The sequence below is a fragment of the Malurus melanocephalus genome, unplaced genomic scaffold, assembly GCF_030028575.1.
Source record: "Malurus melanocephalus ecotype Western Australia unplaced genomic scaffold, MMel_1.1 scaffold_9, whole genome shotgun sequence".
Taxonomy (NCBI): Eukaryota; Metazoa; Chordata; class Aves; order Passeriformes; family Maluridae; genus Malurus; species Malurus melanocephalus.
The window spans coordinates 2,099,354-2,111,393 of NW_026623241.1; the positions used below are offsets into that span (position 1 = coordinate 2,099,354).

A 12,040-nucleotide genomic window follows, 5' to 3' on the forward strand; every position below is an offset into this window, starting at 1 on the left:
GCTTGTGTCACAGAYAATGCTAACATTGTCGTTTTAATGCAACTTACTCAGACTTCATAACAGACCATGCTGGGGGATGGATTTCTTTGTTTGGGTTTTAAAAAATGTGTATAAACATAGACATTAGAGTTGATGTTACAAGGATTAACTCATTTACTCTGTTAATTTTTTTTTAACTAACATGAGTAAGACTTTGCTTTTCATTTAGAAGTAAAATTTTTATTGGGCAATACCTAATGATGGCAAACATCGAGTTGAAGTTCTTGCATTCTCTGCAGTGTAGCGCTATTTTAATGAAATGCTTAATGATCTTCATCCTTTTCAGCTGGTTGGTTTCTCTTAGAATCTCCGAAGCCACCCAGAACGTTTCTTGATTTATCACCTCTTCAAACCTTTTTAGATTAGTGCAACCTGTTTTGGATTTCAGTTTGAACAAGTCATCTATGTATTCTGTGGGCTCGATATTACGGAACAGCTCGAAGTTCCTCATGGAGAGTTGGGTAGCCACCTCAACAGTACTGAGCTGTAGTAGGGAAATTTGGCTTTCCCTCAGTAACTCTTGAGCATCTTCATCTGAACAAAGAGTTTCTGTTTCCATGTTGTTCTTCAGGTAATACCTGTAAAAAAAAAAATTAAAAAAAAAGCACCTGATTAGTGCTGAAAGTTACAGCAATGATCCAGTTGGAATCTGAGAATAAAATGAACTTCACCAGGCCTAGGTATTAATGAGAAGTTGCATAAGCAGAAATTTGCTGCAAAGAAGCAGAACATAAATAATTAAATAACACTCCTTTAACAAGATTTGACTTAATAACTGGCTTCATGAGCTTTAGCTCAGTCTCCACCTTACCTGCCACTCAGCTGTATCCTGTCAGCGAGCTTGGAGAGCTGATCAGGAAGCCTCCTTTGCTTGATGACGCCCTCAGGTGTGACAGAGACCTCACAGAGTGAATATGCATCAGGGGTTGCAGTGAGAGCAAATTCCCTGATGGCCTGGATGACCACTTCCTTTGCTGTTGTGTCCTTACTGATCATTATGTAGCGACTTTGCTGGTCTGCCTTGAAAACCCGCAGAACTTGGTCTGGTAAGTCTGGAAAAAAAACCACATGCAAGTTATGCAATTAGGTAAGCAAAGAAAAATAATGTAATGGTATAACAACAAGCAAGTCACACTGAGTTTAATTATTAGCGTTATCAATTTTTACTTCAGTAAAAGCTAGTTCTATTAACATGCAGGAGAAGTTAGGCTACAGCTGAAGTAAGCCACAAAAATATGKTAACATTTTCAAAGTTTGGACAGACAAACTACTGAGCAGTCTGGTTTTCACAGGTGTTGAGACCTGAAAAATTCTGTTCAAGTCTGAGTAAATTCAGGACATTAATCTACACTATCCTATACAACAACATGTAAGAAATTAAAGCAAGTAGGTGATAGGAGTGTTAATCTCCTCAAGGATATTTCAAAGAAAATAGATTCATTTACCTAACTCTGACACTCAAAAATAGTGCCCCACAGAAAAGGGAAGGCACAGAATGTAAACGGCTAGGAAGATGCTCCTACACAAAGTTCAACAGTACTGATGCATCCAAGTACTCAATTATCAAAATATTCTTCAGATCATAGTAATACATGAGTCAGTAACAGACTGAAAACTTTGCCTTTATTTCTCCATGCCAGTATTTTAGTAATTAAGAAAGCAACCAGGGACAAAAAAAAAAAACAACAAACAAAAAAAAAAAAAAAAAAAAAACAAAAAAAAAACAAAAAAACAAACCAAAAACAAAAGCACAAGTTCACAAATATTCCAGTTCTAATTATATTCCTATTTCAAGTGACTGATGACACGAAACTTGGAGTGAACTGTTTTTTAGGAATCCTGGAAAACTACCAGCCTAACACTGGATTTGGTATTTCCATAAGGTACAGAAAGATACCAAATCCATATATATTTTCATCTTTCCATGCATGTATTAAATCCAGACCCACTGATCAACTATATTTTGGTTGTTATCACTGTATTATTAGGAATAAAAAAAAAAAAAAGAAGATGATAATTCAAATTATACGACTATCCACCATTGGGTTTTTTAACATGAGGTATTTTTAACTGACAAGTATTTCAATTAATTAAATTTCTTTCCTCTGTTGAAAATAAGCATTTCTAGCTTTGTGAGGCATGACATCTAGCCATTTTTCTTTCTTTAGTGTGTTTTTTCTTAAAAATAATTAATTTTTATTTTAGATCAAAGAGGTCATACAAGCAACAAAATATATTATAATAATAGAAAGCCTTCTAAATGAAGGCTTCTGAAATTACTATCATAAAAATACTGAAAAAACAGCTGTCCAATGAAAACATTCACTTTGATACAACTAGAGGGTTTTTTTGACAAGGCCTGAATGTGCACAACATGTATCCAAGTTACTACAGAAAGATCTATTCAGCAGCAGAAATCTTGTGACAAAAGAACAAAACTTAACACCTCTCCACTGCTATTGCATGTTTCCAAAACAATAATTTGGAAAGCATTAAGACAAATCTCTCTGATATCAGTTCATTTACATGCCACAAAGGCCTTTTAGGCTTAAATATATTATTTCACAAATTTCATGCAACTAAGCCTGTAACTTTTAAGCTCACAGTAGTCTTTTGCAGCTTGAGAAGCACTAATACCCAATCACACTAGAACTGTGTGGTTACATCATCAGTTACACATGAAGGATATCATTACAGGCCAGTTTTTAACCCTTCCTAAGCACTTGAGTCAAGTGTACAAATACTTAATAACAAAAAAGCCAATTTTGTCTTTTGTCACCAGCTCTACACTGACCCAACTTCCTTCAGTAATTAGTTGAAGAGGGATACAGAACAGTGCCTGAAATATTTGCTGCACTTTCTAAGGAAGGCAGATGCCAAAGACACAGCCTTCCAGAGACATTATTAAAAGCCARACCCTTCTCTAGATGTTGCTGCCTCTTGCTGTTACAGAAATACTTGCCACTCAAAGAAACGCTGCGAAGTCGGGAACCCACTGTAAACAAAACCAAGGTGAGAAATTGTTTTAACAGTCCCTAGAAATAAAGTGTGCTGTGCAAGAAGGAAATGACCTGCTCTGCTGGATCACTGAAGTCAATACGAAGAAATGCAGAGGAAAAGGCAAACAGAGAAGTCCTATCTTTGCATTGCACTTTGCCACYCAGTTCTTACCTATCAGAGCTGGGAGCAAAAGCTCCCAGAATACAGAATAGAAGCTTCACAGAATACAGTGAAATGGAATGGAAATGAATACAGCTATAGCAATGGTAGCAAGTCATTCAGCCCAATAATTTTTAAATAAAACACTTGAAGAGAATCGTAATCACCCCCCCTTCAYTGSTCCTCAARAAAGGAAACTGGAGTGGCAGGCTGAAGAATGCAATGCTGTATGATGGGAATCTATTCCCTTAGAAAGACTGTGAGGGGAAAGAAAAAATACCAGTGACTGGCAGTTCATCATTACTCTATTATTTTGACTTCCAATCAAATAGCAAAGGCAGCACAAGAAAAGAGAAATCAAAGTGCTATTGAACATTTAAAAATAAACCTTTAAAAGTATATYTGAGACAGCCCGAGCCAATCAGAAAAGAAACTGAAATKACTCCTTGCAGATTTCAAGCTGTTCACACTTTCTCCTCAAAGACTACTCTTCTAAAAGGAGCAAGTTGTTTTATTTTCTAYCCTGAGGGATATTTCTCAAAGYCCCAAGGACAGCTGCTCTACCACTTTCTCTTTCTCCTCCAGTGCATTCAATTTCTTGCAAGCTGCCTCCATTTCCATCTTTAATTTAGACCAAAGTAGTAAAAGGAATTAAAATTGCAGGCTTTAATTTTTTCCAGGTCTTGAAATATACAGCAATATAATTCAACTCTTCTGTCTCAATGCAACCATCTCTAAAGCCCTTAAAGTATATGTTTTTCATTTCAAGCCCCTTTTTCCTTCCTTTCCACACAGAAAAAAAGATTTGCCTGAGAATTATTTAAAAAATATTCAGTATGTGGACATTCAGGCTAATTTTAAGCAAAGAAAGAAAAAAAAAAGAACAACCATTTCTTTTTAAATAAGGACGAAAAACATTTTCTACTAAGATATGTAAAAAGTGATAAAACATTGGAGCAATGGCATTACATCATATTGATCTCCTTTCCTCCATGCAAAATGCAAACAGTAGAGCCTTTTTTATTTATTAAGCTTCTCTGAACTCCGTCTGTGACTGAAAGGCCTTTGAGCCTGCAGTGCCTTTCCCTCCCATGGAAGTTTGTTTGAGCTGCATGAGCCAGCAATACCCACAGCCCTGGAAGTTCGCCAGTTACTGCACTTGGCATTAGGGGCACAATAATTACCTAGAACTGGCTGGTCTAGGTAAGTGGCAAACTAGAGAAGGGAATTTTCACCCATTTATAGAAAAAGTCCCGATGAAAAGCTAGGCTCTTACTGACAAATAATATTTTCAAGGTGTTGGGACACTAGTTATTAGTCAAAACACAAAAAAAAAAAAAAAATCAATCTTCCAAGTCTCTCAGAATCAATCTTAGAAACTGGGGCAAAAATCACAAACCACCTTCCTGCAGTCTCCTCTAGCCCTAAAAACCTGAGATGAAGCAAGTCATGCTCAGTATCACTGTTTAAAGCACAATGATTGCACCAACTTGGCCAGTGTRTGGGCTGATATTTAAGCACCATCCCTTCAGGTAATGTTTGAAATCCCTCAGTCTTAGAAGGACACTGAATTTTCAGTTCTGCTTTGGAGAAATTCTTTAAAGATTAGGCTCAAATAACCAAGTGTCTGCAGAGCAGCCATCACCATATACTCMTCCAGCAGCTGTATTTTAATAGCAAAGATTTGGATACTTAACTCAGGAAAGGTTTCCCACTAAGAACCTTCCTGCAGCCAGATAAGAGCCCAAATCCCAACCCTACCAGGAGCTCCAGCTAAACCCTTCTTATAAGATAAGGCTCTCAAGTTTCTCACATTCTCCCCCTATTTCTCCCTCACTCACCCCTGTCCTTTGATCCTCTCTAAATGTGTTCATTTTTTATCTATTTCAAAAAGGGATTTTATATTCAAAGCATTTGGCATACAGCTGTAGGGCAGGCTGACTAACAGGAAACTTTGRAACTCTGTTCCTTACAAATGTAGTACAAATTATGCAAGTCTGTTCAGAAGAAGACCAAAATACATGTCTTGTGTCCCAGTCCAATGTCCTTTCCCTTTACTATAAGCTAATGATCTGCTATGCTATCTGAAAATATTGCAGTCTTTTAAACAATGATACATCAAGGCAAATTATATCAAGCAAAACAGGTTTTTAAAGACCAAGAATATCCAAACAAGAAGAAACACTCTGGATACATCATGCTTGAAAAGCAGACTATAGGTGGGTGAAGTATATTGTAGAAAAATGACTATGTGGCTAATGTGTGTGACAGCAAACAGTTAACAAAAACTCATATGCCTTTTCAGATTCTATAAATCCAGACAAAAACCTGAAGTATTAAAGGAAATCAAAAGTTCAAGACCAACAACAATCATGGGATCCTTACCTGGAGTAGTGTTGAAGTCTAAGATGCGGTGATGAGACTGCAGTAGGTCAGGATTGCTGGATGAGAGCGTTCCACTGACAGGTAAAGCAGGAGGAATGTGCTTGCTTTGCCTCAGCCCCACAATGCTGTCATCCTGAGACTGCCCAATTCCAATGTCACTAATCCAGAAAGAAATGAAATCAGGACTTAGAGACATTCAGAGCTTGGTTGTACTAGAGGCATTCAAGGATGTCTCTGTTGCTACATTTTCATACTTTCTCTTCTTAACACACCCATTTGTTATTAGAAGTCAAAGTTCTCCAGACAACAGGACTTGCTTTCTAGTGTCTCAACAGCACCCAAATGTCCACTCAGAATGATTTGATTTGCCTGCTCACACTGCCAGAAGATCCTCACCACTAAGCTCTGAGGAGTTGCTAGCTCCTTATTTTTCAATGATTTTGGCCCAGATGTTCATTCTAAAGGTGACACATAGCTCATCACTCCTGCACCACCCCATCACCCAGACTCTGAGTAATACTGCTGTCCCCTCAGCACTGTTTTCAGACCTGAACTTCATATATTTTCCACCCCATCACAGATGGGATTTGCAACTGCTTGTGATATATTGTAGCCATACAAAGTAAGATCTTTCAACAGACAGAGAAGAGAGCACCATTTGAGATCATTTGGTTTTCTCACCCTGTATCACTTCTCTGAGCTTCTCTTCACTCAGTGTGAATGAAGTGAAGCCGGGTAAGGTGCTATCAGTTGGGTGCTATCAGCATCCTCTCCAAAGCACCTTACATTTGTAAATAAAGTATTCTGTTATAAAGGGGAATGGTTTTGTCAATTAAATTGTGTAAGGCAGGATCCCAAAGGAGGTCAGTACTGCTAGATGGATTGGAGACAGAGCTATCATCATATTATAGTGGGCACTGATTTGCTCATTACTTTTGAGTTCATAATAAAATGAAGCAGAACAGCAGCACAAGATGTAGAGATGGAGACACCCACTGAACTTCTCTCTAAATAYACAGATCAAAATCCTTCATAAAATTCTCAAGAGTGCGTAAAATGTTGAATAGCAGTCATTATAGAAAGCAAAAAGCATTAAAAATGTAGCAAGTATAGGCAAGACCTTTCTAAAAGCCAAGCAGATCTAATATCTACACATTTAAGTAAAGTATAAACCAGAATTTAGACTTCATTGTWTATGTTACAACTAATTAAATCTGGTAAAATAAATGATGCAATGCAAATGACCATTTGTACCCTAACGTTGGGCACTTAAGCCTTTGTCTAGTGCTATATCCATCCTCAGAAAAYCTAAACAGAAGTAATTGAGGGCTGGGTAATAACCCGATAGCTGTTGCAGAACCAATATCCTTTTGTGTGTACCAATGAATTACTCTACACAGTACACTCTTGTACCATTTAAGTGCTATGAATTGAGCACCAGTTTGGAAAGCTAGAACAGTATCTGAGCACTTAAGACACATTTTAAATTATAGGGGCACAACTGCTTTTGAGAATGTAATGTATGGTATCTCTCTATGTTGTGTTTGGGTTTTCTCATTGTTTTGATTTTAAAAAACAAGATAACTCGGTATTACTAAAAAAAATTTACAAAGTATAAACCTCAAGCCATGAGAGTGACAGAAACACTCGAGTCCACAGAAAAAAAAGTTATTGGATTCTCTCTTAATCAGAAGGTTAAGCTGGACTTGAATGTTTGTATTTCTGCACTTCCACATCCAGCACTGTGACAAGAAGTGGTGATCAACTCAGCACACAGCACTTTCATGTCAAGCCACAAGCAAAAAAGTCTTTCACTAAGACCAAAAGAATTGCCAGCAATCAATATCATGTCTTTCAGGAAGGAACCAATCCACATCAAAAAAAAAAGGACATAAACAGAAAACACTACAGGCCTTTGTGCCTCAAAATGCTTTCTTGGTGGTTCTAAACTACTATATATCTGATTTCTTAAGTGCACCAACAACAGTGTTTTCTCTAAATTGAAATCAAATGAAGACAATGTGACTCTAATTTTAATAGTTTCACCTGCATTATGCATTCCTTTTGCAGTTTGTCAGTTTTATATAATCTTACACCTCTCCTGTGCATCATGACTGAAGCAGCTTTAGTAAAGTGGATCAACTCTGAAAATGCCAGGTAAAAAAAAAGTGCCTAAAATTGTGCTTGATTTTAAGTATTCATAAAAGAATTTGGAAAGCATTTACTCAGTTTACTCTATTTTTATAACTTAGAATCTGAGTAAGTTCTAATTTATGCAAACAAGTAATGAACCCTAGAAATACCAGATACAAAGAGCAACACTAAAAATGCCAGGTCCCATGAAGATTTACTGTTAGGTAAAATATTTTATTATGCCAGTGAAAGGAGATTGTGGTTTTAAGACACAGCATTTCTACTGCTTTCTGTATGCATCTGCCATGCAGGGAGATAGCACATTAACTAAGAAATAACTTTCCTGCTGAATGACAAACAGGGTAGAAGGGATAATGAAATGACAGAGGTATCTGAATGCTTCTTCCCTCAGAAAAAAATCCTGTGCATCCCTCTGCAGGGCTGCAAAAAGGAGAGACAGGGCCTGCCTCTTTTTGTCTGGGATGCTGCACAATGGACCAGGCAGAACTTTACTGGGGAAGGAGGTGGGGAYTGTGTTTAATTCTTTATTGGAGCAACTGAGCTGACAGATCACAAAACCATTCTGCATTAGAAAAGCAGAGGAGTGGAGGCTGTACCCAGAAGAACCCTTCAAGAGATATCTTAGAGACAGATTTCCCTGTAGGTGCAGAGAAAATGGTGCTTTTGCTCTGTTTGGGAAGTTCCTTGACCCTATTGGACTAAACAGCAAGACTGAAGGAAGGCATTATCTCCTGCTCAAGCTGATTTATCTTTGATACTGATTTAATGTCTCATGAAGCAGACAGACTCCCTCTAAGAGTGACCTCATTCTAGTTTAAAGATTGGTTTTGTCTGGGTACATGCTCGAGGCACTGGAGACTTCTGCAGTCTTCACATTCAAGACGTGGTGGACAGTTTCACCTCTTAAGCTGGCTGAGTCATAAAATCTTTAAATGCCCACTTTAGCTAATGAGTAAATCAGCTTTTTCACCCCCTCTTGATTTTTTTAATATGCAAAAATGTGAGACCAGGTAAAGTTCCATAATTTTGAAGAAGAATGAGATTGATGCTTCACACACAACAGGGAAAAGAAACGGACAAAAACTAAAGTCAATGGCTACAGATTTCTAGGCAGAAACTGTGCAGACAAAAACAACTGAATGTCAACAGGCTTTGCAGACAAATTGCTATATATAACACATCAAGCACAGCTAGCAAAAAGAAAATAAAATGGGTCGAGTTTTTCTGAATCTTACCTAAAGAGGTCCCTGCACAGAAAAAATGTAAAAATGAAAGAAAATAAAGAAAAAAAAGGAAAACCAACGTGAAAATTTTATGCAAATGCTATGAACCATAATGACAAACACAGAAAATCACACATAACAAAATGCACAGCTCATCAGAGGAACAAACATGCAAGACCAGCAAAACAAAGAAAAACATGCTAAAGACAAACAACATAAAAAGAGAATTTACAGATTCTCCTCCATTGAATGGTACTGCCATCAATTTAAGAAATATCCATTTTTTGGATATAATACTTTATATTAATTTTATCTTTCTATTACTAACATTCTATATATAATGTTTCAGAACAGTTTTCACTGAGTAGGGAATAGCTAACATTAGTTAAGCAAACTTTTTCTAACAGCAGAAAAAAAACGTCCTGTCTTTTCAGGCCAAGTGTCTTTTTTATGAATTTACATGGAATAGTTTCTTCCTTAGTGGGACACAAGAAACAAAAATGCAAGAGAAAACACTGATCACACAACTACCCTCTACAAATCATTTTCCCCACATCAATACTATCTGCCTTGGCCAAGAAACAGGTTCCCATAGTATCATATAAAATTCACTCTTCTATGGTCACCAGCAATTCTCAGAACTCTATTTCTAAAATGTGTTCATAGAATAAAACCCATCAGATAGCATATTTAGCTTTCATTTAAAAAAAAAAAAAAACAAACACAATTCTTTCAAAGAACCCAAGTTAAAATTTGAACTTCACTCTCCTTTACAACAGAACATAGAAATTCTTACAGACCATTGGAATGTGTATACATTGAAATCACTGCTCATATCAACCCTTTGCCAGTAAACTGCTTGCAGAATTTTTCTGAAATAATCTCAGTTAACAGTCCTCTTAAAAGGAAACAGTAAATTACATTAAAAAGGATCTGTGTCATTACTTTATCTATAAGAAACAAAATACATCCAAATTGATGTCAGGAGCTGCATTGTTAGCAATCTATGCTCATTCAAAGATTCAGAATGGTTTTTTTCCTAGTATTTTTTTCAGATATAAGCATAATTTCTATCAATAAATRAAACAGTATAATCACAAACTATAAGTTCATTAGGAATTTTTAAAAATTAATGCAGAGGAAATATTTAGGAAGAAATAAACTCACTTGTATGGTTTCTGAGGCAGAATACTTATTCGAGTCTTGTCAAGTATCTTCTTTAACTTATTTCTTCCCCCAACTGTGTTGGCTTTACTTTTCTTATTTACTTTTTCTAATCCTATTACCTGCTCCACATCAACAGCAAGRTCAGGGATGGAATAACGACTCGCCTTTTTAATGTCACCAATTTTAGGCAGGTGGGGGGCACCATTCCTTTTTTCCTCTGATAACCGTGTTAAGAGTTCTTTAAAAACTGCACAAGACAGGAAAAGAGAGAAAACAAAAAGGACAAAAATGTGAAAGAAAGTTGTGTGCACTGGACTAGTTTAATATTAATCATTAAAAAAAATGTTTTAATTCCAGCATGAAATTAATTTAGGTATAAGAATTTGAAAATATTTTTGCTTCTAAAAATGACATTCATTTTCTGTAGTATGAATCAGAAAAACAGTGAATTGGCCCAGCCTAGAATAGAAATATACTCGTGCCCACATGATTACACGGATGGTATCAACAGAAGGAATTTGACTGTTCAGGCTAAGGACAAAGGCTTCTGCAGAATAGCAACATGTGAAAAAGGAGCACGTTAGACAAAAGTGAGACAGAAAAACACAAATGAGAAGGAAACTTTAAACAGACAGGCAGCAACAAAAGCTCTCCAATGGACAAGCAATTATTAGCAACAGGATCAAAAACACCAGAGGGGAAACAACAACAGTCATAAGGAAAATCCAACAAAGCAGGGGACTACTGAGACACCTTGGATGTTTGAGAGGGTTGGTGTATCTGCCTGGCAGAAATACCAAAAAAAACCTCTCATTCTCTCTCAGCTCTCTAGCAGAGTCATCTCTGAGGCAGAAGCGTCTGATAAATTTGTAAATTAGTTCTTCTACTGGAACTTTGAGCTTCAAAAAAATGCTGATATATTTAAATAAATCAAACAAAACTGAACTGGAGAGCAAGTCATGTATTGTGAGTGTTAAAGGAACTCTCCATACAAAAAGGGAAAAATCCTCTGACAATTAGATTTGTAATAATAAATGAARAGTGATAATTAAAACTAAGGAATTGTAGAAAAACATAGGAACAAGGACAACTGACTAAGGATGAGTATTCATCATTCAGGGGCTATGTTTCACTGTTATTTAATTTTGTCCTTAACATTCCCTAATTTCCAGAGGTACAACAGATTACCAAGAGACTTCAAAAGCTTGAGAAAAAAMCACACAAAAGTGGAGGAGAGTAATTCCAGCTGATAACCACACTGTTGAATAGGACTAGGAGGCTGGAGAGAGAAATTAGATACAGGTAAGAAGATGCTGCTGAAAAAAAGGAAACTCTCCTTTTGAGATTTGTGGAGAAGGAATTCTGCATGCAATACACAGAAAGTAACCACTCCGAGACCGTACTGCAATCAGATTTCAGTATTTGCAGTGGAGCCACAAAATAGAAAAAAAGTTAGAAAAACACAACTTCTGAAGAAAGGAACAAGTCAGGTTTAATTTTTAACATAGTAAAGTAAAACATGAGATTCAAACACCCAGTGTGAGAAAGATGGTTACAGAACTTAACATATAGAGAAACAAGAACTTCCTGCTAAATAAGCATATGCAGATATATTAAGAAATGTCTTAATTATTAGAAAAAAATGAAACATTAGAATCTTTACTGCAAAGCAAAAAAAGGCAAATTAAATCTTCAGTTAGTGCAGTGACACACTGTGGTAATATTCTGCCCTACTTACTTGTGATGAAGAACCTGATCCTGGAGAAGATACTCAGGGAACATATCACAAAATTATGTAAATAATCCAGGTATCCAGTGGTAAAAAAAAAATCAAACCAAACCCCCAATTATTAATTACTCATTATGCTAATTGAGGTCCTGAGCTGCTTGAAGACTCTTCCATGTCAACTTTA

At 36.5% G+C, this 12,040-nt stretch overlaps 1 protein-coding gene across 6 annotated transcripts in view; it reads right to left on the bottom strand.

The window, feature by feature from the left end:
- The window catches only part of RAPGEF2 (Rap guanine nucleotide exchange factor 2), a 180,305-nt gene that overhangs the window by 16,713 nt on the left and 151,552 nt on the right, over positions 1–12,040 (bottom strand). For all 6 annotated transcript variants that reach the window (XM_057375569.1, XM_057375578.1, XM_057375559.1 and 3 more), the window contains 4 exons: positions 10,128–10,374; positions 5,584–5,741; positions 851–1,091; positions 234–617 (listed from right to left, as the gene is read on the bottom strand). In XM_057375569.1, the coding sequence (XP_057231552.1) occupies positions 234–617; positions 851–1,091; positions 5,584–5,741; positions 10,128–10,374 (1,030 nt within the window). The remainder of the gene's footprint in view (positions 1–233; positions 618–850; positions 1,092–5,583; positions 5,742–10,127; positions 10,375–12,040) is intronic.